This window comes from Coregonus clupeaformis, chromosome 10, assembly GCF_020615455.1.
Source record: "Coregonus clupeaformis isolate EN_2021a chromosome 10, ASM2061545v1, whole genome shotgun sequence".
NCBI lineage: Eukaryota > Metazoa > Chordata > Actinopteri > Salmoniformes > Salmonidae > Coregonus > Coregonus clupeaformis.
Window position 1 is genome coordinate 33,445,125 of NC_059201.1, and position 25,640 is coordinate 33,470,764.

Consider the following 25,640-nt stretch of genomic DNA (forward strand, 5'->3'; position numbering starts at 1 on the left):
TGGCATATTATTATTATTATATTTATCTAACATATCACATGTAATTGGTGATAGTAATATGTGGGCTTCTGTCTTATAACTATTCAATTGTCATATTAAGCTCTGTTAAAAACAAGTGTGGGGATATAGTCTAATAGGCCTAGCATACTTGGTGGTGCCAACCAATCATGTTGGCAAAGTTGTGTAAGCCTACCCTGTATATTGACCAGTTAAAATGGGATTGCATTTGAAATTATATGTGACTAAAACAGTAGAAACAGGAATAGGAACCCTTTATGTAGGCTACTGTGGTGGCAGTTTTCATAATGCAGCTGTCCTGTATGACCTGTATGTCTATGCATTCACTCAATGACTTCTATTTCAAATGAGATGATCATAATTAGGATGTAAGGTTAGGTTGGTTGTAAACACATGACTGTGCCTTTAAAGCTGCCTCAGTGTAAAAGGAACTGAGCTGAAACGATTGAATTTGACAAGCATTTCTAGACATGGAAAATCATGCCTTGGGAATGCATGAGACAGGATCCATTTATTGAAAGATTCCATGTAGCGCCGCAGACTAATGTACGCGCACAGGAGATGGACAACTGTTTCTGATCTGAGGACGTGGATTAGCCTACATTTCATCCATCTCGACATTAGCCGGCGCTGTTCAGTGTCTCTCCACCTCATCACGGTCGATTCAACCTCGTTTGACAACGTAAATTGTAGGCTTTTCCTCAAATGCAAACCAACGGTTGTGGTTTGTTTATAGACATGCATTAGTTTTTATTGCTGGATGTATTCATTCGCCATGCCTTCGATTGAGTGGACTGAACACTGGTTTGGCTATAGTCTACCCTACCCTATTCATTGCGTGCTGAAGAGATGATGACGGCCTGTCTTCCGATTTATGTTTATTTCTTTCTCAAGACGAACGAGAACCTCAGCATCAGTGTAAATGGATATATGTTTTTGAAATGTCTGCCCATTAAACTGATCCATTTAAGATGGTGTGTGCAAAGACTGCATGTTTCAGAGCAGTCTGTTTGCTATCAGCAGAAAATGGAACTACGAACATGGGTGTAGCCTATTTCATATTCGAAACGGAAACTTGTGAGATGAAGGAAAACAAGAAAATACATTTCGATGGATCTCAGTCGCTTCTGAAATCAGGTTATGCTTCAAACCCAGGAGAATAATGAATTATATTCTAAACCGGTTAAAACCCAGATGCTGTTCACCGTGAGGTATTGTAACATAAACGTGCATCATGTTAATTTCTTGCTGGCCAATTTTTATCAATCATTGATAGGCCTACTTCGACTGGGGAAAGCAGGGCCACTTGATGTGGGCATATAGAATAAACGCGCCTTTGACAATAGCTTGGTTGCATAGATGGCAAATACAAGCGAGTTTGGGGAAAGCAATCCCACGCTACATAATTATGCCATCACCGCCTCTGCGGTTAAACTGGCCTCGCTCGGTCTGATCATTTGCATCAGCCTTGTAGGGAACGCGGCGCTTTCCCTGCTAGTGCTGAAAGACATCTCCCTTCACAAGGCTCCGTATTATTTTCTACTTGATCTGTGCTTGGCAGATGTAATACGGTCTGCCGTGTGTTTGCCTTTTGTGATGATATCAATCAACAACCGTTCCACCTGGACATACAGCATTATACGTTGCAAAATTATCGCGTTCATGTCAGTCCTTTTTTGTTTCCATGTAGCGTTTCTGCTCTTCTGCGTCAGTGTCACCAGATACATGGCGATAGCACACCACAGGTTTTATTCCAAACGAATGACATTATGGACATGTGTGGCAGTGATTTGCATGGTCTGGACCCTCTCTGTCGCTATGGCTTTCCCCCCTGTATTCGACGTTGGCACCTACAAATTCATCCATGAGGAGGAACAATGCATTTTCGAGCACCGATATGTGAAAGCAAACGACACCCTGGGCTTCATGTTGATGCTGGCTGTCATCGTGGGAACAACACACGTTGTTTACATAAAAATGCTGTGTTTCGTTTACGACCACCGCAAGATGAAACCCGCTCAACTTGTCCCAGCTATAAGCCAAAACTGGACCTTCCACGGGCCAGGTGCAACTGGGCAGGCAGCCGCCAACTGGATAGCAGGATTTGGACGTGGTCCCACCCCACCAACATTGGTGGGAATCAGACAAGCTTCTCATAATGGAAACAGAAGGCTGCTTGTCTTGGATGAATTTAAAATGGAGAAACGCATAGGGAAAATGTATTACATGATAACCTTGGCGTTTCTTCTCCTCTGGGCCCCGTACATTGTTACTTGCTACATTCGAGTGTTTGTCAAAGGAGGCACAATTCCACAGGTCTACCTGACTGCGGCCGTGTGGATGACGTTCGTTCAGGCGGGGGCGAATCCCATTATTTGTTTCATATTCAACAAGGAGCTGAGATCGCGCCTCAGAGCCAGTTTCCCGTGTTGTCTCAGCACACAGACACCCATGTCTATGGAGCCATACTGTGTCATCTGATAGGTTCTACTGGTGTGTTAGACAAGGGAACAGGAACAGAACTGTCATGTTGGTCTTGAAGCCTTAGGTGATTTTACTCTGTTGCTATGCTTGTCCAATTTTCCCACACAAGCTGAAGGCCATATTTTGTGATTTGCACTTACAGAAAGTGCAAAATGTTGCCAATCTGTATTTCGAATTGGCCTGCTAATAATTTTGCATTTTTTAAGAATCTCATTAGTATATTCTTTGAGTAGTGTAGGCCTATGTCAATTCAGTGAGAAGAACATATGACAATTATGTAAATTCTCTAAAGCTGTTATTGCTTTATTCTGAACTTTAAAAAAAAAACATATGTTGTATCTTTCATAAAATCTTCTTATAATTATTTGTGTGGAGAAGGTGTTAAAACTCACTTTTACAGTCTTTTGCAAATACATGTTCTTCCTGGATTTTAACATGCGTTGATAAAAACGTATTCCTTGCACATTCCCTGTAAAATAGACAAATTACTTTTTTTTTCTATGGACAATGTCAATGGAACTCTAAAAGAAGCAAAGCATCAGTGCTGCAGAGAGATGTTTGCATTGTTTGTACTTCTGAGTAAATAAACAACAAATGAATGATTAGTATTGTTTTGATTCTGTAATACAGGTTACTGGACAATATCTGTTCTGTGTTTCAATACAATAACAATATAGAAACATCCTATTTTCTACCACTCATCCTCAAACGCTAACTTCCAATTTACCATATTTTGTTGGTCACCCCCTCTATAGCACAACATGTGGGTGGTTGTATTACCCTGAAACAATAATATAATTATACAACAATCGGGGTATCTGAGCAGATCATGTTTTCATTGTGATCAACTAACTTGTTACCATACTATTACCATGTTATTACCACTTTATTCCGTACTGTAATGTAAAATACTAGCATCATTAATGTGCGAGAGTATTTAACCGGCCTTAGGAAGTTTGTGCTTCTGAAAAATCAGTGTAGCAAGAGTCCAGTTTGCCTCTGCTCACACACTCCATTCTTCTCATAAAACTTTTAACTAGCCGACATGCACCTCTCAGTAGGTAACAAAGTCAACAGTGTATAATAGAGTCATTATTCTGATCACTGCTCGTCTCTGTTAAAGCCATGTAAATGAACATTTAAAATCAAATCAAATCAAATGTTATTTGCCACATGCGCCGAATACAACAGGTGTAGACATTACAGTGAAATGCTTACTTACAAGCCCTTAACCAACAATGCAGTTTTTTAAAGAAAAAGTACAATAAAAAAAGTGTTAAGTAAAAAAATTTAACCAAATAACTACAGAGCAGCAGTAAAATAAAATAACAGTAGGGAGGCTATATACAGGGGGGTACCGGTACAGAGTCAATGTGTGGGGGCACCGGCTAGTCGAGGTAATTGAGGTAATATGTACATGTGGGTAGAGTTAAAGTGACTATGCATAAATAATAAACAGAGTAGCAGCAGTGTAAAAGAGGGGGATGGGGTGGGGTGTGGGGGCAGTGCAAATAGTCCAGGTAGCCATGATTAGCTGTTCAGGAGTCTTATGGCTTGGGGGTAGAAGCTGTTGAGAAGCCTTTTGGACCTAGACTTGCCATGCAGTCATGAGTGAACAGGGAGTACAGGAGGGGACTGAGCACGCACCCCTGAGGGGCACCCGTGTTGAGGATCAGCATGGCGGATGTGTTGTTACCTACCCTTACCACCTGGGGGCGGCCCGTCAGGAAGTCCAGGATCCAGTTGCAGAGGGAGGTGTTTAGTCCCAGGGTCCTTAGCTTAGTGATGAGCTTTGAGGGCACTATGGTGTTGAACGCTGAGCTGTAGTCAATGAATAGCATTCTCACGTAGGTGTTCCTCTTGTCCAGGTGGGAAAGGGCAGTGTGGAGTGCAATAGAGATTGCATCATCTGTGGATCTGTTGGGGCGGTATGCAAATTGGAGTAGGTCTAGGGTTTCTGGGATAATGGTGTTGATTTGAGCCATGGCCAGCCTTTCAAAGCACTTCATGGCTACAGACGTGAGTGATACTGGTCGGTAGTCATTTAGGCAGGTTATCATAGTGTCCTTGGGCACAGGGACTGTGGTGGTCTGCTTGAAACATGTTGGTATTACAGACACAGTCAGGGACATGTTGAAAATGTCAGTGAAGACACTTGCCAGTTGGTCAGCGCATGCTCGGAGTACACGTCTTGATAATCCGTCTGGCCCTGCGGCCTTGTGAATGTTGACCTGTTTAAAGGTCTTGCTCACATCAGCTACGGCGAGCATGATCACATTTATCAGCTAATTAGAGTCCTTAATCTTTGTAGCCCGGTTTACCTCCCTAGGGGAAAGTGGGATAGAGTGGGAACTGCTGAGCTCTTGTTTCTGTGTAGAGCATCCCGGTGTACCTACAATATAACTACAGTACACCCTCCCTCCCTCCCTCCCTCCCTGGCCTGGCCCGGCATCACTGCATTCATAACCATTACCATCACAACATGCCTGCTCTGCTCTACTCCCTGCACGTACAAGGCTATCAGTGGAATCTCTGTGGCTTCTGAGCTACTGAAACGTTCTCACCCGCGAATTCTCTCATGCAGTATGATTTCAGATCAGGCATTTCTTTATGCAACAGCTCTGCCCCAGGAGGCCTATCTCTGCTGCTTTGTTTTGCTTATAAGTGCCTCATGAAAAATGTTGCAGAGCCTGTACACGGCCATATTGTTGACCCCACATTTGCCTCTGTTAGTTTTTCAGAGGCAGTTTTACACACCTGAAATATGTTCAAAATGCAACATAACATTTAATCCCTAGAGTAAATTCAGATGAAGTCTGAGTTATTGCAAAGAGTTTATGGTGCCATTGTCTGAATATACCTACATTGAAATGGCAAGGCTCTCCACGTTGTGGCTTATACAGGCCAATGCCATGATGGTATGCTGTTCTATTACCATGGCAGGGACTGTTTGGCTCGTAAAACTTGATTATCGGCTTTGTAATAGGCTGTGTTTCCATTACACACAAACTGTACCACAGCTTAATCTATGGCATAGCTCATCTCTCAGCTCAACATCATTGTACAGGCAACTTGGTAATATTTTTAGTTTTTCCATCTAGAGAACAATATCTGTAGATTATGTTATAGTACAGTCGTGGTCAAAGGTTTTGAGAATGACACAAATATTAATTTTCACAAAGTCTGCTGCCTCAGTTTCTATGATGGCAATTTGCATATACTCCAGAATATTATGAAGAGTGATCAGATGAATTGCAATTAATTGCAAATTAACTTAATCCCCAAAAAACATTTCCACTGCATTTCAGCCCTGCCACAAAAGGGCCAGCTGACATCATGTCAGTGAATCTCTCATTAACACAGGTGAGAGTGTTGACGAGGACAAGGCTGGAGATCACTCTGTCATGCTGATTGAGTTAGAATAACAGACTGGAAGCTTTAAAAGGAGGGTGGTGCTTGAAATCATTGTTCTTCCTCTGTTAACCATGGTTACCTGCAAGGAAACACATGCCGTCATCATTGCTTTGCACAAAAAGGGCTTCACAGGCAAGGATATTGCTGCTAGTAAGATTGCACCTAAATCAACCATTTATCGGATCATCAAGAACTTCAAGGAGAGAGGTTCAATTGTTGTGAAGAAGGCTTCAGGGCGCCCAAGAAAGTCCAGCAAGCGCCAGGACCGTCTCCTAAAGTTGATTCAGCTGCGGGATCGGGGCACCACCAGTGCAGAGCTTGCTCAGGAATGGCAGCAGGCAGGTGTGAGTGCATCTGCACGCACAGTGAGGCGAAGACTTTTGGAGGATGGCCTGGTGTCAAGAAGGCCAGCGAGGAAGCCACTTCTCTCCAGGAAAAACATCAGGGACAGACTGATATTCTGCAAAAGGTACAGGGATTGGACTGCTGAGGACTGGGGTAAAGTCATTTTCTCTGATGAATCCCCTTTCCGATTGTTTGGGGCATTCGGAAAAAAGCTTGTCCGGAGAAGACAAGGTGAGCGCTACCATCAGTCCTGTGTCATGCCAAAAGTAAAGCATCCTAAGACCATTCATGTGTGGGGTTGCTTCTCAGCCAAGGGAGTGGGCTCACTCACAATTGTGCCTAAGAACACAGCCATGAGTAAAGAATGGTACCAATACATCCTCAGAGAGCAACTTCTCCCAACCATCCAAGAACAGTTTGGTGACGACCAATGCCTTTTCCAGCATGATGGAGCACCTTGCCATAAGGCAAAATTGATAACTAAGTGGCTCGGGGAACAAAACATCGACATTTTGGGTCCATGGCCAGGAAACTCCCCAGACCTTAATCCCATTGAGAACTTGTGGTCAATCCTCAAGAGGCGGGTGGACAAACAAAAACCCACAAATTCTGTCAAACTCCAAGCATTGATTATGCAAGAATGGGCTGCCATCAGTCAGGATGTGGCCCAGAAGTTAATTGACAGCATGCCAGGGTGGATTGCAGAGGTCTTGAAAAAGAAGGGTCAACACTGCAAATATTGACTCTTTGCATAAACTTAATGTAATTGTCAATAAAAGCCTTTGACATTTATGGAATGCTTGTAATTATACTTCAGTATACCATAGTAACATCTGACAAAAATATCTAAAAACACTGAAGCAGCAAACTTTGTGAAGACCAATACTTGTGTCATTCTCAAAACTTTTGACCACGACTGTACACTATTTGGCCCTAATAAACGGATTATCAACTTATTGAGATACAAATCTTACAGTCTGTCAGCTACTGTCAGCTTTGACCAATGAATTTATATTAATTGCAGAAGATACCCACCCCATTTGTGAATACGATCTATATTTTGGACATTGGGAGATTGCTCCATTAAGAAGCCAAGCTTTATGAATATTGAGAAACTAGTCTGAAATTTAACTAGATCTGAATAGCACAGTTTTCCATTCATAAAGAATGAGATTAATATGAGTCAATGAACATCGGACAAATCTAATTATAGCTTTGAGCTTTAAATAAATGCCCTGTATAATGTAGCCAGAAAATTACACATTTTCAGAGCTGTTGGATTTCTGGAGACCTGCTCCCTCTTATTAACAGAGAAAGCGCTTTCTTTCTTTGTTAAAGTCAGTGGCGAATAGCACTTTCTGTTTTAACCTTTAAATGCCCAAACTCTTCAAATTATTGGAAAGCTAAGATACTACTTTATTAACTACAATAGTGGTGAAGTATGGGTCAGTTATTTCAAACTTACAACATGCTTTGGGCCCAGGATTTTTCCTGACCACACAACCTGACTAGTAAAAACTGTGGGCCCTAGAAACATGGTATAGAGTGAAGTCCCTGGTTGCGGATACAGTATGGGAATATGCTCCTTCAATGAAATTGCTCCTTCATTGCATTTCCTGCCTGTCTCCCTAGATTGCAGCTGCAAGCTCTGTGCTGACTTAAAGGGATTCTCCAATACTTTTGTATACTTTTTAGCCAGTAGTTCTGAAAGTAGTGCTCACGACCAAAAAGTGGTCCCCGGAAATGGCGTACTACGTAACATATGTGCAGATATGTGCACCAAGTCATTGGTCTCTCTCTCTCTCTCTCTCTCTCTCTCTCTCTCTCTCTCTCTCTCTCTCTCTCTCTCTCTCTCTCTCTCTCTCTCTCTCTCTCTCTCTCTCTCTCTCTCTCTCTCTCTCTCTCGCTCTGCTGTGGGTGCATCCTATGCATCTTTCTAGCTGTCACTCAAATGGCGAGGGGCTGAAGCTCATTGGTCGAACTCGAATTGCTAGGGTGTTGTCCACAATAGAGGAAAATGTAGGAAAATGGCATAGCACAGCTTCCAGAAAAACAGTTGCATTCAAATGAGGGGTTTCGTGGCTAATTGAGTAATTCTACTCATAGATTATGCATGTATGATCTACACATTGACACATCCAGCCAAAAGCGGGAGGTTTAAAAAGTACTTAGTAGTCGCCAAAGTTCCAGAGCATGTTTTTAAGGAGGAAGAACAAATTGTCCTTTGCAAATATAAGTCAACCTGAAAAGTATATAAGTTATCTTTAATAAATGTCCTGAAAACATTATTTTCCAAACTGCTAATGTAGGCATAGTAAATCACTAGCAGTATTTTTGGTGGTTGTCCTCATAGGTAGTGTTCTTTGTACATGTACGGGGAAAGACATTTTGAATTGCCCTCGGATGTGGTGATGCATGCCAGATTTGGAAGACATGGACATGTGTGGTGTAGTCTTTTGCCAAAGAAGGGAACCTGGAAACAGAGACAGAAATACATACAGTAGGTGAAGGAATATGTTATATGACATCTTTTGTAAGGAAATCTGGACTCTTTCTGTTGTTCCAACTTTCAGTAGAGACTGAGAGATTGACTAGTGAGATATGATGTATAGAACTTGGCCCACCTTGTGACTCAAGCGGTGGCACTCGTCTCCCTTCTGTCCCATAGGGGCACACATCCTCAGGCTCCTGATCCACAAGCTGACCGCACAGCACATCCCCCCTCCACACTGAGAGTCCTTCTCACAGGCCTGGAGAGATCACACAAAATACAATAGAGTTGAAAGAAGAAAACCAAAATGTAAAGAAAACTGAGAGGCATTAAAAGTGAGAATATTGCTTGAAGCCAAACCATTTGTACAGAAATTGATTTCTGTTGGTAATGATTGGGCTACTATATAATATATGGAGGCTATCATGAGTATTCTAAAAAAGGATCCGGAAATTGCTCAGAAGGATATGAACAACTTGAGTGACTGCTCTCACTTCGAATGAAACTAAGGAGAGAGATGAGGGAGGAGTGAGCTGATTTATTGTGACAGTCTCTGAGGAAAATTGGTTTCCGTTTCATGGCTGCGTGTCACGGTATACTACGCCAGAACCCAGAAGCAGACCAGGACAAGGTACTTAGAGGAAAAGGTGAGTGTTTATTAATTGACTCCCGAGTGAGGCTGAATAATCCAGGGACAGAGCGGGTGGCGTGGATGGGTTGTTGAGGGTGCAGTGGTAGGTCCAGACATGGCTCGGCAGCCGCCGACCATCAGGCAGAGGTTGGGTGAAGGTTCCGGGTGAGAGACTGCAGACAGAACAAAACGGAGGTGAGTACACAGCAATTCAACAAGGTGCAAAACAACAAAAACTAACGCTAGAACTCAAGGCTGATACGCTGACAAACATACTGTTCATGGCTAACGATCCGGCAGGAACTGGATGTTTGGCCAGAGCCTAAGAAGGGTGATGATCAGGACCAGGTGTGCAGATTGCTGATGGGATGCAGGTGCGGAAAACAAGAGAGCTCCCCGGAGCGTTCCCGAACCCTCGGGAAACTGGAGATCACGAACAGGAAAAACTAGTCACCAGACAGGACCCGACTCAGACTGCCGGGATCGTTACAGTACCCCCCCTCCGACGAACGCCACCGGGCGGACCTCCCGGAGCGCCAGGATGGAGGCGGTAGAAATCACTGATGAGGTCAGCATCTAGGACCTGTCGCCGCGGAATCCAACTCCTCTCTTCAGGACCATACCCCTCCCAGTCCACGAGATACTGGAAACCCCGGCCCCGCCGTCTGGAATCCATGATGCGACGCACCGTGTAGGCAGGACCACCTCCGATCATCCGAGGAGGAGGAGGAGGAGGCGGAGGAGGCAACAGAGGACTGAGGAAGACAGGCTTGAGGCAGGAGACATGAAAGGTGGGATGGACTCTGAGCGTCCTCGGTAGTTTGAGTCGAACTGCCACTGGATTGATCACCTTCTCCACCACAAACGGACCAATGAACTTCGGTAACAACTTCCCTAGACTCAGTCCGTAAAGGAAGATCCCGTGTGGCCAACCAGACCCTATCTCCGATGGTGTAGGTGGGAGCGGGGATCCGGCGACGATTCGCCTGGAGCTGATACCGGTCCGAAACTCTAAGGAGTGCCTTTCTGGCCCGATGCCAGGTCCGGTGGCAACGACGAATATGGGCCTGAACAGAAGGCACTGAGAGCTCCTTCTCCTGAGAAGGGAACAAGGGAGGTTGGTAGCCATACAGGCACTGGAAGGGGAGACATCCCAGTGGCAGATGTAGGGAGAGTATTGTGGGCATACTCAACCCAAGGCAACTGAGAGACCCAGGAGGTGGGGTTGGAAGAGACCAGACAGCGTAGCGTGGATTCCATCTTCTGGTTGGCTCTCTCCGCCTGACCATTGGATTGGGGGTGAAAACCAGATGTGAGACTGACTGTAGCTCCAATGGCCAAACAGAAGGACTTCCAGACAGCAGAGGTAAACTGAGGGCCACGGTCGGAAACGATATCACTGGGCAACCCGTGGACCCTGAAAACCTCCCTAACCAGGATCTCGGACGTCTCCGAGGCAGAGGGAAGCTTGGCAATAGGCACAAAGTGGGCGAACTTGCTGAATCTGTCCACGATCGTCAGAACGACCGTGTTCCCCTCAGAAGCGGGCAACCCAGTGACGAAGTCCAGGGCCAGATGCGACCATGGTCGCCGGGGAATAGGAAGGGGGGTGAAGTAGTCCAGAGCTGGGCCGATTGGTACTCTTATTCTGCGCACACACTGGACAGGCAGCAACAAAACCCCCGAGTATCCTCGGCCATGGCAGGCCACCAAAAACGTCTGCGAAGAAAACGCCATTGTCCGAGCCACGCCAGGGTGACAAGCCATCTTGCTGGCATGGGACCATTTGAGGACAGCAGGACGAACCGACTCAGGCACAAACAACCGACCGGGTGGACCGTTACCGGGACCGGGCTGAGTCCGAAGGGCCGCCAGCACCTCCTCCTCAATCTTCCACATAACTGCTCCCACGACGCAGTTCCGGGGGAGGATTGTCTCGGTCTTGGACCCACTCTCCTCCGTCTTGGAGAACATCCGGGACAAGGCGTCCGCCTTGCCGTTCTTAGATCCAGGTCGGAACGTCAGGGCAAACTTGAATCGTCCGAAAACAACGCCCACCTGGCCTGACGGGAGTTGAGACGTTTAGCCGATTGCACGTAAGCAAGATTCTTGTGGTCAGTCCAGACAATAAACGGTTGCTCCGCCCCCTCCAACCAGTGGCGCCACTCCTCCAAGGCAAGTTTCACCGCGAGAAGCTCCCGGTTACCCACATCGTAATTCCTCTCCGCAGGCGAAAGGCGACGAGAGTAGTAGGCGCAGGGATGGAGTTTACTGTCCGTGGAGCATCGCTGCGACAGGATGGCGCCAACTCCCACATCAGACGCGTCCACTTCAACGACGAACTGACGGGCCGTGTCCGGTTGAGAGAGAATCGGTGCGTTGGTGAATCGCCTCTTCAAATCCAGAAACGCTCGATCCGCCTCCGGATTCCACTTGAAGGTCCTGATACTGGAAGTCAAGGCAGTTAACGGAGCGGCCACACGGCTGTAATCCCGGATGAATCTGCGGTAGAAATTCGCAAACCCCAAAAATCTCTGGAGCTGCAATCTCGTACCGGGCTGGACCCATTCCAGAACCGCTCTAACCTTCTCCTGGTCCATCCTAATCTCTCCCCTGGAGATGATGTACCCGAGAAAGGATGTCGTGTGGGCGTGAAACTCGCACTTCTCGGCCTTCACGAACAGGCGATTCTCCAACAATCGCTGCAGAACCTGCCGGACATGCTGGACGTGGTCGGAAGGTTCCTTCGAGAAGATCAGAATGTCATCCAGGTAAACAAACACAAAGAGACCGATCATATCTCTCAGGACGTCGTTCACCATACTCTGGAATACCGCTGGAGCATTGGTCAGTCCAAACGGCATCACCTGATACTCGAAGTGACCCATCGGTGTATTGAAACCCGTCAACCACTCGTCCCCCTCTCTGATCCGGACCAGGTGATACGCATTGCGTAGGTCTAGCTTGGTGAACACCGTAGCACCCTGTAAGGAGTCGAAGGCAGAACTCATCAAGGGCAGGGGATACTTGTTCTTGATCGTGATGTCATTCAACCCCCGATAATCAATACACGGTCGAAGAGAGCCATCCTTCTTACCCACAAAGAAGAATCCTGCCCCCAGGGGTGATGACGAGGGGCGAACGAGACCAGCAGCTAGGGACTCCTTGATGTAGGTCTCCAACGCCTCACGTTCAGGTCGGGAGATACTGTATAACCTTCCCTTGGGGTAGACAGCTCCAGGGACCAGGTTGATGGCACAATCATATGGTCGGTGGGGAGGGGAGTGACAGAGCCTTCTGCTTACTGAAAACTTCCCCCAAATCGTGATATGTCTCGGGAACCAGGGACAAATCTGGGGGGTTTAGCCTCAATCACCTGACTGGGAACCGAATGGGGGCAGGCAGTCTTGAGACAGTTAGCATGACAATCAAGGCTCCAACTCGTTACCTTGCCCGTCACCCAATCGAACGTGGGATTGTGTTCCTTCAGCCAGGGGTATCCAAGGACCAGAGGAACATGGGAAGACGGCAGAATGAAGAATGAAATCATCTCAGAATGATTCCCCGACAACCGCATCTTAACCGGTTCAGTCCTCATCGTGATACGTGCCAGACTACTGCCGTTCAGAGTGGTCGCTTCAATGGCTTCCGGCAATTGCTCCTTGGAAAGCCCCAGCTGTTCCACCAACTCGGCATCAAGAAAGCTTCCATCGGCACCTGAATCGATAAAAGCGTTAAGCGCTAAGCTCTGATTCCTGTTCACAAGGGTAGCCGGGAACCGGGTCTGACAGAGGTACTGAGAGGTTGAAACTGGCTCGCTAAAAGTCCTCCCAACTTTAGCGAGCCGGGCAGTTTGACGACCGCCGGAACAGGTGGAGATGTAATGTCCCGAGCTAACACAGTAGAGGCAGCAGTTGGTCTGACGTCTATGTTGACGCTCCTCCTTGGTTAACCCGTGCCGCCCCACTTGCATGGGTTCAGAATCGGGAGAGAGGACCTCTCCACTAATCCATTGTGGAGGAGAATGATCGACGTGTTCTGGTCCACCACCCGACCCGACTGGGAACTGAGAAGCTGATCGATTGGACGGACCCCATTGCTTCTCCCTCCTTCGCTCTCGGACTCGATTATCCACCCGAATAGACAAGGCTACCAAGCTGTCCAGGTCACTAGGCTCCGGATAGGAGATCAACTCATCCTTGAGCTGCTCCGACAGACCCTGGTAAAAGGCCGCTTGCAGAGACTCCTCGTTCCACCCACTCTCCACAGCCAACGTCTTGAACTCGATCACGAAGTCGGCCACGCTGCGAGTTCCTTGGTGAAGCGAAAACAGGCGCCTAGCTGCGTCCCCTCCCTCGGACGGAATGGTCGAAGAGCTTCCTCATCTCGGCCGTGAACCCCTGGTATGAAGCCATGCAGGGGTCTTGTCGTTTCCCAAACGGCTGAAGCCCACTCCAGCGCTCGACCACGCAGCAACGCAATCACAAAGGCTATCCTAGCCTTGTCTGTGGCATAAGAGTAGGGCTGTAGATCGAACACTAATCCACACTGCATAAGGAAGGAACGGCATCTTCCCAGCTCCCCCTCATATCTATCCGGCGTCCGGAACCTCGGGCTCACGGAAGGACACAGCTCCCGAAGCGGCAGGCGAGATGGGGGAAACCGGTAGTGGATCCTCCACCGGAAACTTGCGTTGGTTCTGGACCTCCGTCAGACCGGTAGAAAGGTTCCGAACTGACAACGCGATCTCCTGTAGTACCGTGCTATGATGGCCCAACATCTTCTCCTGATGGGTAATGGCATGGCGAACAGAGTCCAGGTCCGCTGGGTTCATTACTGGCCGGATCGTTCTGTCACGGTATACTACGCCAGAACCCAGAAGCAGACCAGGACAAGGTACTTAGAGGAAAAGGTGAGTGTTTATTAATTGACTCCCGAGTGAGGCTGAATAATCCAGGGACAGAGCGGGTGGCGTGGATGGGTTGTTGAGGGTGCAGTGGTAGGTCCAGACATGGCTCGGCAGCCGCCGACCATCAGGCAGAGGTTGGGTGAAGGTTCCGGGTGAGAGACTGCAGACAGAACAAAACGGAGGTGAGTACACAGCAATTCAACAAGGTGCAAAACAACAAAAACTAACGCTAGAACTCAAGGCTGATACGCTGACAAACATACTGTTCATGGCTAACGATCCGGCAGGAACTGGATGTTTGGCCAGAGCCTAAGAAGGGTGATGATCAGGACCAGGTGTGCAGATTGCTGATGGGATGCAGGTGCGGAAAACAAGAGAGCTCCCCGGAGCGTTCCCGAACCCTCGGGAAACTGGAGATCACGAACAGGAAAAACTAGTCACCAGACAGGACCCGACTCAGACTGCCGGGATCGTTACACTGCGTGCACCTATCTCAGTTCATATTAGCATCCCTATGCCTGCATTGTTCTGGCATTTTTAGTTTTTCATCTATTATATTCCATACACAAATTGGATACCAAATTGCCATTGAAACTGATAAAACAAAGTATGCCCATGTTTTTAAACCTAGAGGTGTTAGGAACCCCTAGTAAATTCTGCTAAAACTATATCTATATACAGTGAGGGAAAAAAGTATTTGATCCCCTGCTGATTTTGTACGTTTGCCCACTGACAAAGAAATGATCAGTATATAATTTTAATGGTAGGTTTATTTGAACAGTGAGAGACAGAATAACAACAACAAAATCCAGAAAAACGCATGTCAAAAATGTTATAAATTGATTTGCATTTTAATGAGGGAAATAAGTATTTGACCCCCTCTCAATCAGAAAGATTTCTGGCTCCCAGGTGTCTTTTATACAGGTAACGAGCTGAGATTAGGAGCACACTCTTAAAGGGAGTGCTCCTAATCTCAGTTTGTTACCTGTATAAAAGACACCTGTCCACAGAAGCAATCAATCAACCAGATTCCAAACTCTCCACCATGGCCAAGACCAAAGAGCTCTCGAAGGATGTCAGGGACAAGATTGTAGACCTAAACAAGGCTGATATGGGCTACATGACCATCACCAAGCAGCTTGGTGAGACGGTGACAACAGTTGGTGCGATTATTCGCAAATGGAAGAAACACAAAATAATCTCCCTCGGCCTGGGGCTCCATGCAAGATCTCACCTCGTGGAGTTGCAATGATCATGAGAACGGTGAGGAATCAGCCCAGAACTACACGGGAGGATCTTGTCAATGATCTCAAGGCAGCTGGGACCATAGTCACCAAGAAAACAATTGGTAACACACTACGCCGTGAAGGACTGAAATCCTGCAGCGCCCGCAAGGTCCCCCTGCTCAAGAAAGCACATATACAGGGCCGTCTGAAGTTTGCCAGTGAACATCTGAATGATTCAGAGGAGAACTGGGTGAAACTGTTGTGGTCAGATGAGACCAAAATCGAGCTCTTTGGCATCAACTCAACTCGCCGTGTTTGGAGGAGGATGAATGCTGCCTATGACCCCAAGAACACCATCCCCACCGTCAAACATGGAGGTGGAAACATTATGCTTTGGGAGTGTTTTTCTGCTAAGGGGACAGGACAACTTCACCGCATCAAAGGGACGATGGACGGGGCCATGTACCGTCAAATCTTGGGTGAGAACCTCCTTCCCTCAGCCAGGGCATTGAAAATGGGTCGTGGATGGGTATTCCAGCATGACAATGACCCAAAACCCACGGCCAAGGCAACAAAGGAGTGGCTCAAGAAGAAGCACATTAAGGTCCTGGAGTGGCCTAGCCAGTCTCTAGACCTTAATCCCATAGAAAATCTGTGGAGGGAGCTGAAGGATTGAGTTGTCAAACGTCAGGCTCGAAACCTTAATGACTTCGAGAAGATCTGCAAAGAGGAGTGGAACAAAATCCCTCCTGAGATGTGTGCAAACCTGGTGGCCAACTACAAGAAACATCTGACCTCTGTGATTGCCAACAAGGGTTTTGCCACCAAGTACCAAGTCATGTTTTGCATTCCCTCATTAAAATGCAAATCAATTTATAACATTTTTGACATGCGTTTTTCAGGATTTTTTTGTTGTTATTCTGTCTCTCACTGTTCAAATAAACCTACCATTAAAATTATAGACTGATCATGTCTTTGTCAGTGGGCAAACGTACAAAATCAGCAGGGGATCAAATACCTGTTTCCCTCACTGTATATTTTAAACAATGCAACTACACAAATAGCAAACACGTTGCATGGTACCTGAAGTACCATGGGTACTATGTAACAATGTGTACATACGTACCTGCATCGTACTGCCTCTGCAAAAGCTTAGTTTGAGTTATATAACGTTGGACCTATATTATATTAAAACCTGTTTCCTTGTTAAAGCCATCACATTCAAATTTTCCAAGGAACATGAATTGACAAAATTATTCCATATACATAGGTATAGCTATGTTGGAGAAATAAGTATTTGACACTGGTTCAACAAGGAACTATTGTGGTTACACAGTTAATGTAAAATATGAACTTAAAAAACATGATAACAACATTTGTTTTACAGCAATAAAAAAAGGATTGTGCTCTTCAATATGAGTTGCTAAGGCAATGTCACAGTTGGCTAGCCTCACATTGATAGAGAAAAATATGCAGACTTGCTGCAGCATAATGCAAATGTTCTTCTCTGGGTATCCCCAGCCTAGAGTTGTATGTAAATCAAACATGATTATATAAAGGCTGTAACTGTATTGGGTCTTCATGAGAGGCTTCTCATTGCACTGAGATAATCTACTAAGAATCTATTACATTTTGTGCATATCCACCCCATTTAGATTTTGATAAATAATTATAATTATTTCATATTCATCCAAATCAAGCTTCCCATAACAAAATATTACGTTTTCTATATTATCATTCACTCATAACTACACTCTTAGAAAAAAAGAGTTCCAAAAGGGCTCTTCGGCTGTCCCTTTATACAGAGGGTTCTACATGCAACCCAAAAGGTTCCCACCTGAAACCAAAAGGGTTCTACCTGCAACCAAAAAGGGTTCAAAGGGTTCTCCTATGGGGACAGCCAAAAACCCTTTAAGGTCCAGATAGAACCTTTTTATTCTAAGAGTGTAGTTGGCTCCCAGGACCTGTTGGCTTCCACTTACCCCTGTGATGACTGCTGAGGAGCCATGGGACACGAGCAGTAGGCAGAATCGCAGTTAGCAGCTGGACCGCATGGTGAAGAAGAAAAGTTATCCAGCTCCTGTGTTCTACAGGGTGAAAGAGATGGTCTGCTGTGTGTACCTGAGTGTGTATGTGTGCGTTAGATGGACTTGGAAAGAGAGGTGGCCTCCAAACTCTTGTGTTGAGGGCAGAGAGAGGTTTATAAACCCAGCCTGCCATTCACAGTCCTCTGTAGCTCAATTGGTAGAGCATGGTGCTTGTAACGCCAGGGTAGTGGGTTCAATCCCTGGGACCACCCATACGTAAAAATGTATGCATACATGACTGTAAGTCGCTTTGGATAAAAGCGTCTGCTAAATGGCATATTATTATTATTATTACAGTCTCAATGAGTCACTCAGCACCAGCATCGCCTCAGGAGAAAAAAAGAGAAGCCCCAAGGTAAGGATCAACACGACAATATCCCTCTGGCATTCTCTATGTTGACGCCAATTCTTCCCATTCTTCTCCACCGTTACCATACTCATCCTTTGAGTGGTCTCAAACCTGTTGTTTTGTCTTCTTTAAGCAGATGATGAAGCATTATATCTTGTTTTTTCCAAAATATCAATTTCCCCTCTTCAAGTAATAAGCAGCCAGGTATTATAATGATATGGTTTGAAAAGAAAAGCCACTCTCTGTAGCTCTAAGTTGAAACAAATGTACAGTGGGGAAAAAAAGTATTTAGTCAGCCACCAATTGTGCAAGTTCTCCCACTTAAAAAGATGAGAGAGGCCTGTAATTTTCATCATAGGTACACGTCAACTATGACAGACAAATTGAGAAATAAAAATCCAGAAAATCCCATTGTAGGATTTTTAATGAATTTATTTGCAAATCATGGTGGAAAATAAGTATTTGGTCACCTACAAACAAGCAAGATTTCTGGCTCTCACAGACCTGTAACTTCTTCTTTAAGAGGCTCCTCTGTCCTCCACTCGTTACCTGTATTAATGGCACCTGTTTGAACTTGTTATCAGTATAAAAGACATCTGTCCACAACCTCAAACAGTCACACTCCAAACTCCACTATGGCCAAGACCAAAGAGCTGTCAAAGGACACCAGAAACAAAATTGTAGACCTGCACCAGGCTGGGAAGACTGAATCTGCAATAGGTAAGCAGCTTGGTTTGAAGAAATCAACTGTGTGAACAATTATTAGGAAATGGAAGACATACAAGAGCACTGATAATCTCCCTCGATCTGGGGCTCCACGCAAGATCTCACCCCGTGGGGTCAAAAGGATCACAAGAAAGGTGAGCAAAAATCCCAGAACCACACGGGGGGACCTAGTGAATGACCTGCAGAGAGCTGGGACCAAAGTAACAAAGCCTACCATCAGTAACACACTACGCCGCCAGGGACTCAAATCCTGCAGTGCCAGACGTGTCCCCCTGCTTAAGCCAGTACATGTCCAGGCCCGTCTGAAGTTTGCTAGAGTGCATTTGGATGATCCAGAAGAGGATTGGGAGAATGTCATATGGTCAGATGAAACCAAAATATAACTTTTTGGTAAAAACTCAACTCGTCGTGTTTGGAGGACAAAGAATGCTGGGTTGCATCCAAAGAACACCATACCTACTGTGAAGCATCGGGGTGGAAACATCATGCTTTGGGGCTGTTTTTCTGCAAAGGGACCAGGATGACTGATCCGTGTAAAGGAATGAATGAATGGGGCCATGTATCGTGAGATTTTGAGTGAAAACCTTCTTCCATCAGCAAGGGCATTGAAGATGAAACGTGGCTGGGTCTTTCAGCATGACAATGATCCCAAACACACCGCCCGGGCAACGAAGGAGTGGCTTCGTAAGAAGCATTTCAAGGTCCTGGAGTGGCCTAGCCAGTCTCCAGATCTCAACCCCATAGAATATCTTTGGAGGGAGTTGAAAGTCCGTGTTGCCCAGCGACAGCCCCAAAACATCACTGCTCTAGAGGAGATCTGCATGGAGGAATGGGCCAAAATACCAGCAACAGTGAGTGAAAACCTTGTGAAGACTTATAGAAAACATTTGACCTGTGTCATTGCCAACAAAGGGTATATAACAAAGTATTGAGAAACTTTTGTTATTGACCAAATACTTATTTTCCACCATAATTTGCAAATAAATTCATTAAAAATCCTACAATGTGATTTTCTGGATTTTTTTCCTCATTTTGTCTGTCATAGTTGACGTGTACCTATGATGAAAATTACAGGCCTCTCTCATCTTTTTAAGTGGGAGAACTTGCACAATTGGTGGCTGACTAAATACTTTTTTCCCCCACTGTATATGGTCACTCACTGTAAGATCAAGTAAAATAATACCACTCCAATGAAAAAGACCATGCCAATTGAATGAGTACAGGAGAGTACAGTCTTAAATCGTCCTAGGTTTACAGGATTTATTTAGCCTTTTTCATGCACCAAGGCCATACTGTATGTGTGGGTAAAATTCCAATATTCAATCTGTGTATTGGAACAGTTGTCATGACTAAAACTCAAGGTCTCCTCTCCAACATGAAAGGTGGTGGCACTCAGTGGCGGCTCCTGAAAAAATTCTCAGGAGGGGCAATTTTTCTGATGATTTAGGTGACCTACACACATTTTAAAAAAGATATGTCCAGCAACAACATGAAGACAGGGGCAGCATATAAGTCAATACCAGAAGCATTTATTGACTGATCTGGGGAGATGGATTCCAGTTTCTGTGACAGATTATAAATAATCTCTGATGCCTTTGTTATATTAGCTTTTGGTTGAATGTACTGTCGTAGTAAATATATAATGTTATAGCTTGGTCTGACTAAAATCTTGTGCATGACCCATTTTGTGTTGGGCCTTTGTATTCAATACAATGAACAAGAGTCCTATCTTGTCAGCCTTGTCAGCAGGTGGCTAAGGATAACACCCACGCCATAGGTCTCTCAGTTCTTCCAACTCACGAGTTCTTGCCCTGAGGACACACACACACACACCCACACACACACACACACACACACACACACACACACATCATCACTGATAAACACACACACACACACACACACACACAATCATCACTGATAACAAACACACACACACACACACACACACACACACTGATAACAAACACACACACACACACACACAAATCCTCTTCTCTTAGGCTGAACATCTGAAGACAGAGAACCCGACTCAGAGCCAATGCAACAGTGACACTAGCCTGGAGGTGACCTCGCCCAACTCATCAGGACCAATCAGAAGATCAGAACTACTAGATTCAACCTACTTCATTTTATTGTATAAAATGTCAGCACACAATGTTTAGGGGCTCTTCTGATAAACTCCCTACGAGTTTGACGAACGGGTCCGTGCACGCGATTCCAGATATCTTTACCTCTGAATAAACTGCCTTATATTATACAATTATCCACCTTGTCCAAAAGTCTCTACTTGGTCTCCGTTCTCCAGTAAACTTGTTTTATCAACAATAGTAAGGTTCAATGACACAGAAAGCAGTTCAATGTCGGGGTACAGAGTCGCTCTCTTACCAGGATCGCGGTCCGCTCTGACCAGGGTGAAGCCGGCCGGCTCCACCTCTCTGTCCGGGACTCTGTCATCCAGCCAAGTCTCCCAGCTGTATTGGGATTCCGCTGCCAGCAGCGTTTTCATTATTTAGTCCGTTCGTAGCGGGTATGTACACGATCAACAAGATCAGTCCAAAACCGAAGATCAGTCCAAAGCAGAATGTTTGCAAAATGTTTGTAAACTAAGTCTACAAATTAAAAACATAAAATAACGCCACACTGCAGGTCGCAACATAGACGCTGCTAGCCGCCATTGTCTTAGTTACGTTCAACGTTACGTCACGTATGACGAAAGCGCGTAAGTGCATGCCCACAGACACCCATAGAGAATGTATTGAAAGCTTTGAAATGTGAAAAAAATAGATTTTACATGACAGGCTATGAGAGACTTCTGGGCGATTTTCAACCTGACTGAAATCGCCCAAAAAACGGGCGGGGCCATTTGAAGCACGACTTTAGCCTGATTTGACATTTAGTGGCTGGCAGATCAGACGTGAACACTGATAACTGCTGTTGCCGTGATATAATTGATTAGAAAAAAAATCCCTTCCTTTTCCCGTTTGGCAGTGCGTCGCCCATATCGCCCTATTGAACAAGCCGTCCCTGGTGGCACTTGTGATTTTATAAAATATTTTTACCCGGGGACATGTTAAAAGAAGCAATGTCAATTCATTTGTTAGACTTTCAGCAGTTAGACGCACAGAAGTCCTTTGAGGCCAGAGGTTCAAGATCAGTAAAATGGGTGAAAAAAACATTATTTTCATATTTTAGTGATACCAGAATGGAGCGAAAACTTTGGACAGCAAGTGCTTTAAATGTAAAAGACTGATGATACAAAAATGTGCTCTCCTGCTTCAATCGAAGAAGTTTAATTGTCTAGCTTGCATGTGTTCCAGAATAGAGACTTCAAGTATTACCAGTTGATTGATGAGTCCAGTCAGCTGCAGTGGATGAACTGTCCATCATCAGTTTGTAAGGACTTGACAGAGCCACAGTGACACCGCTAACTAAGTTACACAGGAAGCCAAGAGTAAGGTCCCAGCCTCGGGAATAAGGAGCAGAGGTCTAGAGTGGGATAGCACTCAACTAAATGACACGCTTCTCTTGAAGCAGTGTGACTCTGAATACAGCAGAATATGAACGAAGGTTGTCACTCAAGAGCATCTGCATTGTCCAACTCATTTTCTTCTGTCATTCAATGGGGAATACTAACCAAGGTGAACACATGAATGGCTGACATGTACATTTTAGATTTGATCCACTGGTCCTGTAATAGCTGGTGAGAGAGAGAGAGAGAGAGAGAGAGAGAGAGAGAGAGAGAGAGAGAGAGAGAGAGAGAGAGAGAGAGCAGACAGCAGTATGTTTAAGCTGCAGAGTAGACTGTTTTTAATGCCAACACTGACTGAATGCCAGGAGCTGAAATGACTTGGCATGCATCCCTCCAGAGTGCTGCTGTTCCCTGCATCACCTGAATAGAGACTTTCATAGAAATAATATGTCAGAGAGCACATCTGGATTTTCTTTTCCTAAGTCTCAGGGTGTCTCAATCCACTCACAAGTCTCAAAGTAGATAACCTTTAAGCAAAATACAGAAACAATTTACAATTTTTAAGAGAGGTATAATTTAAGTGAAAATCAGTTAATTTCTTCAATATTTCCTGAAATATTTCCCCTAATTACTGCAAGTAGGTCATTTGTGATTTAAAGCACTTTCTTTTATCTTATGCCTGTGTTACGGGCTATACGCTACATCGGCAGGACAGAACGGCTGACTCTGGTAAGACAAGGGGTGGCGGTCTGTGTATATTTGTAAACAACAGCTGGTGCACAAAATCAAATACTAAGGAAGTCTCGAGGTTTTGCTCGCCTGAGGTAGAGTATCTTATGATAAGCTGTAGACCACACTATTTACCAAGAGAGTTTTCATCTATATTTTTCATAGCTGTCTATTTACCACCACAAACCAATGCTGGCATTAAGATTGCACTGAATGAGTTGTACAAGGCCATTAACCAACAGGAAAATGCTCATCCAGATGCAGCGCTCCTAGTGGCCGGGGACTTTAATGCAGGGAAACTTAAATCCGTTCTACCTAATTTCTACCAGCATGTTAAATGTGCAACCAGAGGGAAAAAAACTCTAGACCACCTTTACTCCACACACAGAGACGCATACAAAGCTCTCCCTCGCCCTCCATTTGGCAAATCTGACCATAACTCTATCCTCCTGATTCCTGCTTATAAGCAAAAACTAAAGCAGGAAGCACCAGTGACTCGGTTAATAAAAAAGTGGTCAGATGACGCAGATGTTAAGCTACAGGACTGTTTTGCTAGCACAGACTGGAACATGTTCCGGGATTCTTCAGACAGCATTGAGGAGTACACCACATCAGTCACTGGCTTCATCAATAAGTGCATCGATGATGTCGTCCCCACAGTGACCGTACGTACATACCCCAACCAGAAGCCATGGATTACAGGAAACATCCGCACTGAGCTAAAGGGTAGAGCTGCCGCTTTCAAGGAACGGGACTCTAACCCGGACGCTTATAAGAAATCCCACTATGACCTCCGACGAACCATCAAACAGGCAAAGAGTCAATACAGGTCTAAGATTGAATCATACTACACTGGCTCTGACGCTCGTCGGATGTGGCAGGGCTTGAAAACTATTACAGACTACAAAGGGAAGCACAGCCGCGAGCTGCCCAGTGACACAAGCCTACCAGACGAGCTAAACCACTTCTATGCTCGCTTCGAGGCAAGCAACACTGAAGCATGCATGAGAGCACCAGCTGTTCAGGATGACTATGTGATCACGCTCTCCATAGCCGATGTGAGTAAGACTTTTAAGCAGGTCAACATTCACAAGGCCGCAGGGCCAGACGGATTACCAGGACGTGTACTCCGAGCATGTGCTGACCAACTGGCAAGTGTCTTCACTGACATTTTCAACATGTCCCTGACTGAGTCTGTAATACCAACATGTTTCAAGCAGACCACCATAGTCCCCGTGCCCAAGGACTCTAAGATAACCTGCCTAAATGACTACCGACCCGTAGCACTGACGTCTGTAGCCATGAAGTGCTTTGAAAGGCTGGTCATGGCTCACATCAACAGCATTATCCCAGAAACCCTAGACCCACTCCAATTTGCATACCGCCCCAACAGATCCACAGATGATGCAATCTCTATCGCACTCCACACTGCCCTTTCCCACCTGGACAAGAGGAACACCTACGTGAGAATGCTATTCATTGACTACAGCTCAGCATTCAACACCATAGTGCCCTCTAAGCTCATCACTAAGCTAAGGATCCTGGGACTAAACACCTCCCTCTGCAACTGGATCCTGGACTTCCTGACGGGCCGCCTCCAGGTGGTAAGGGTAGGTAACAACACATCTGCCACACTGATCCTCAACACGGGGGCCCCCTCAGGGGTGCGTGCTCAGTCCCCCTCCTGTACTCTCTGTTCACCCATGACTGCATGGCCAGGCACGACTCCAACACCATCATTAAGTTTGCCGACGACACAACAGTGGTAGGCCTGATCACCGACAACGATGAGACAGCCTATAGGGAGGAGGTCAGAGATCTGGCCGTGTGGTGCCAGGACAACAACCTCTCCCTCAACGTGACCAAGACAAAGGAGATGATTGTGGACTACAGGGAAAAAAAGAGGACTGAGCACGCCCCCATTCTCATCGACGGGGCTGTAGTGGAACAGGTTGAGAGCTTCAAGTTCCTTGGTGTCCACATCACCAACGAACTATCATGGTCCAAACAAACCAAGACAGTCGTGAAGAGGGCACGACAAAGCCTATTCCCCCTCAGGAGACTAAAAAGATTTGGCATGGGTCCTCAGATCCTCAAAAAATTCTACAGCTGCACCATCGAGAGCATCCTAACTGGTTGCATCACCGCCTGGTATGGCAACTGCTTGGCCTCCGACCGCAAGGCACTACAGAGGGTAGTGCGTACGGCCCAGTACATCACTGGGGCAAAGCTTCCTGCCATCCAGGACCTCTATACCAGGCGGTGTCAGAGGAAGGCCCTCAAAATTGTCAAAGACTCCAGCCACCCTAGTCATAGACTGTTCTCTCTGCTACCGCACGGCAAGCGGTACCGGAGTGCCAAGTCTAGGTCCAAAAGACTTCTCAACAGCTTCTACCCCCAAGCCATAAGACTCCTGAACAGCTAATCATGGCTACCCGGACTATTTGCACTGCCCCCCCCACCCCATCCTTTTTACGCTGCTGCTACTCTGTTAAGTATTTATGCATAGTCACTTTAACTCTACCCACATGTACATATTACCTCAACTACCTCAACTAGCCGGTGCTCCCGCACATTGACTCTGCAACGGTACCCCCCTGTATATATAGCCTCCCTACTGTCACTTTATTTTACTTCTGCTCTTTTTTTTCTCAACACTTTTTTTGTTGTTGTTTTATTTTTACTTTTTTTGTTTAAAATAAATGCACTGTTGGTTAAGGGCTGTAAGTAAGCATTTCACTGTAATGTCTGCACCTGTT

The 25,640-nt window shown here is 45.7% G+C and overlaps 1 protein-coding gene and 1 pseudogene across 1 annotated transcript; one reads left to right on the forward strand and one right to left on the reverse strand.

The window, feature by feature from the left end:
- Window positions 1–455: 455 nt before the first annotated feature.
- On the forward strand, window positions 456–3,107 carry LOC121575794 (probable G-protein coupled receptor 173). Its single transcript, XM_041889086.1, has one exon. The coding sequence runs from the start codon at window positions 1,378–1,380 to the stop codon at window positions 2,497–2,499; it is 1,122 nt and encodes a 373-aa protein (XP_041745020.1). The 5' UTR covers window positions 456–1,377; the 3' UTR covers window positions 2,500–3,107.
- Window positions 3,108–8,608: 5,501 nt separating this feature from the next.
- LOC121575795 lies at window positions 8,609–17,572 on the reverse strand (annotated as a pseudogene).
- Window positions 17,573–25,640: the final 8,068 nt, after the last annotated feature.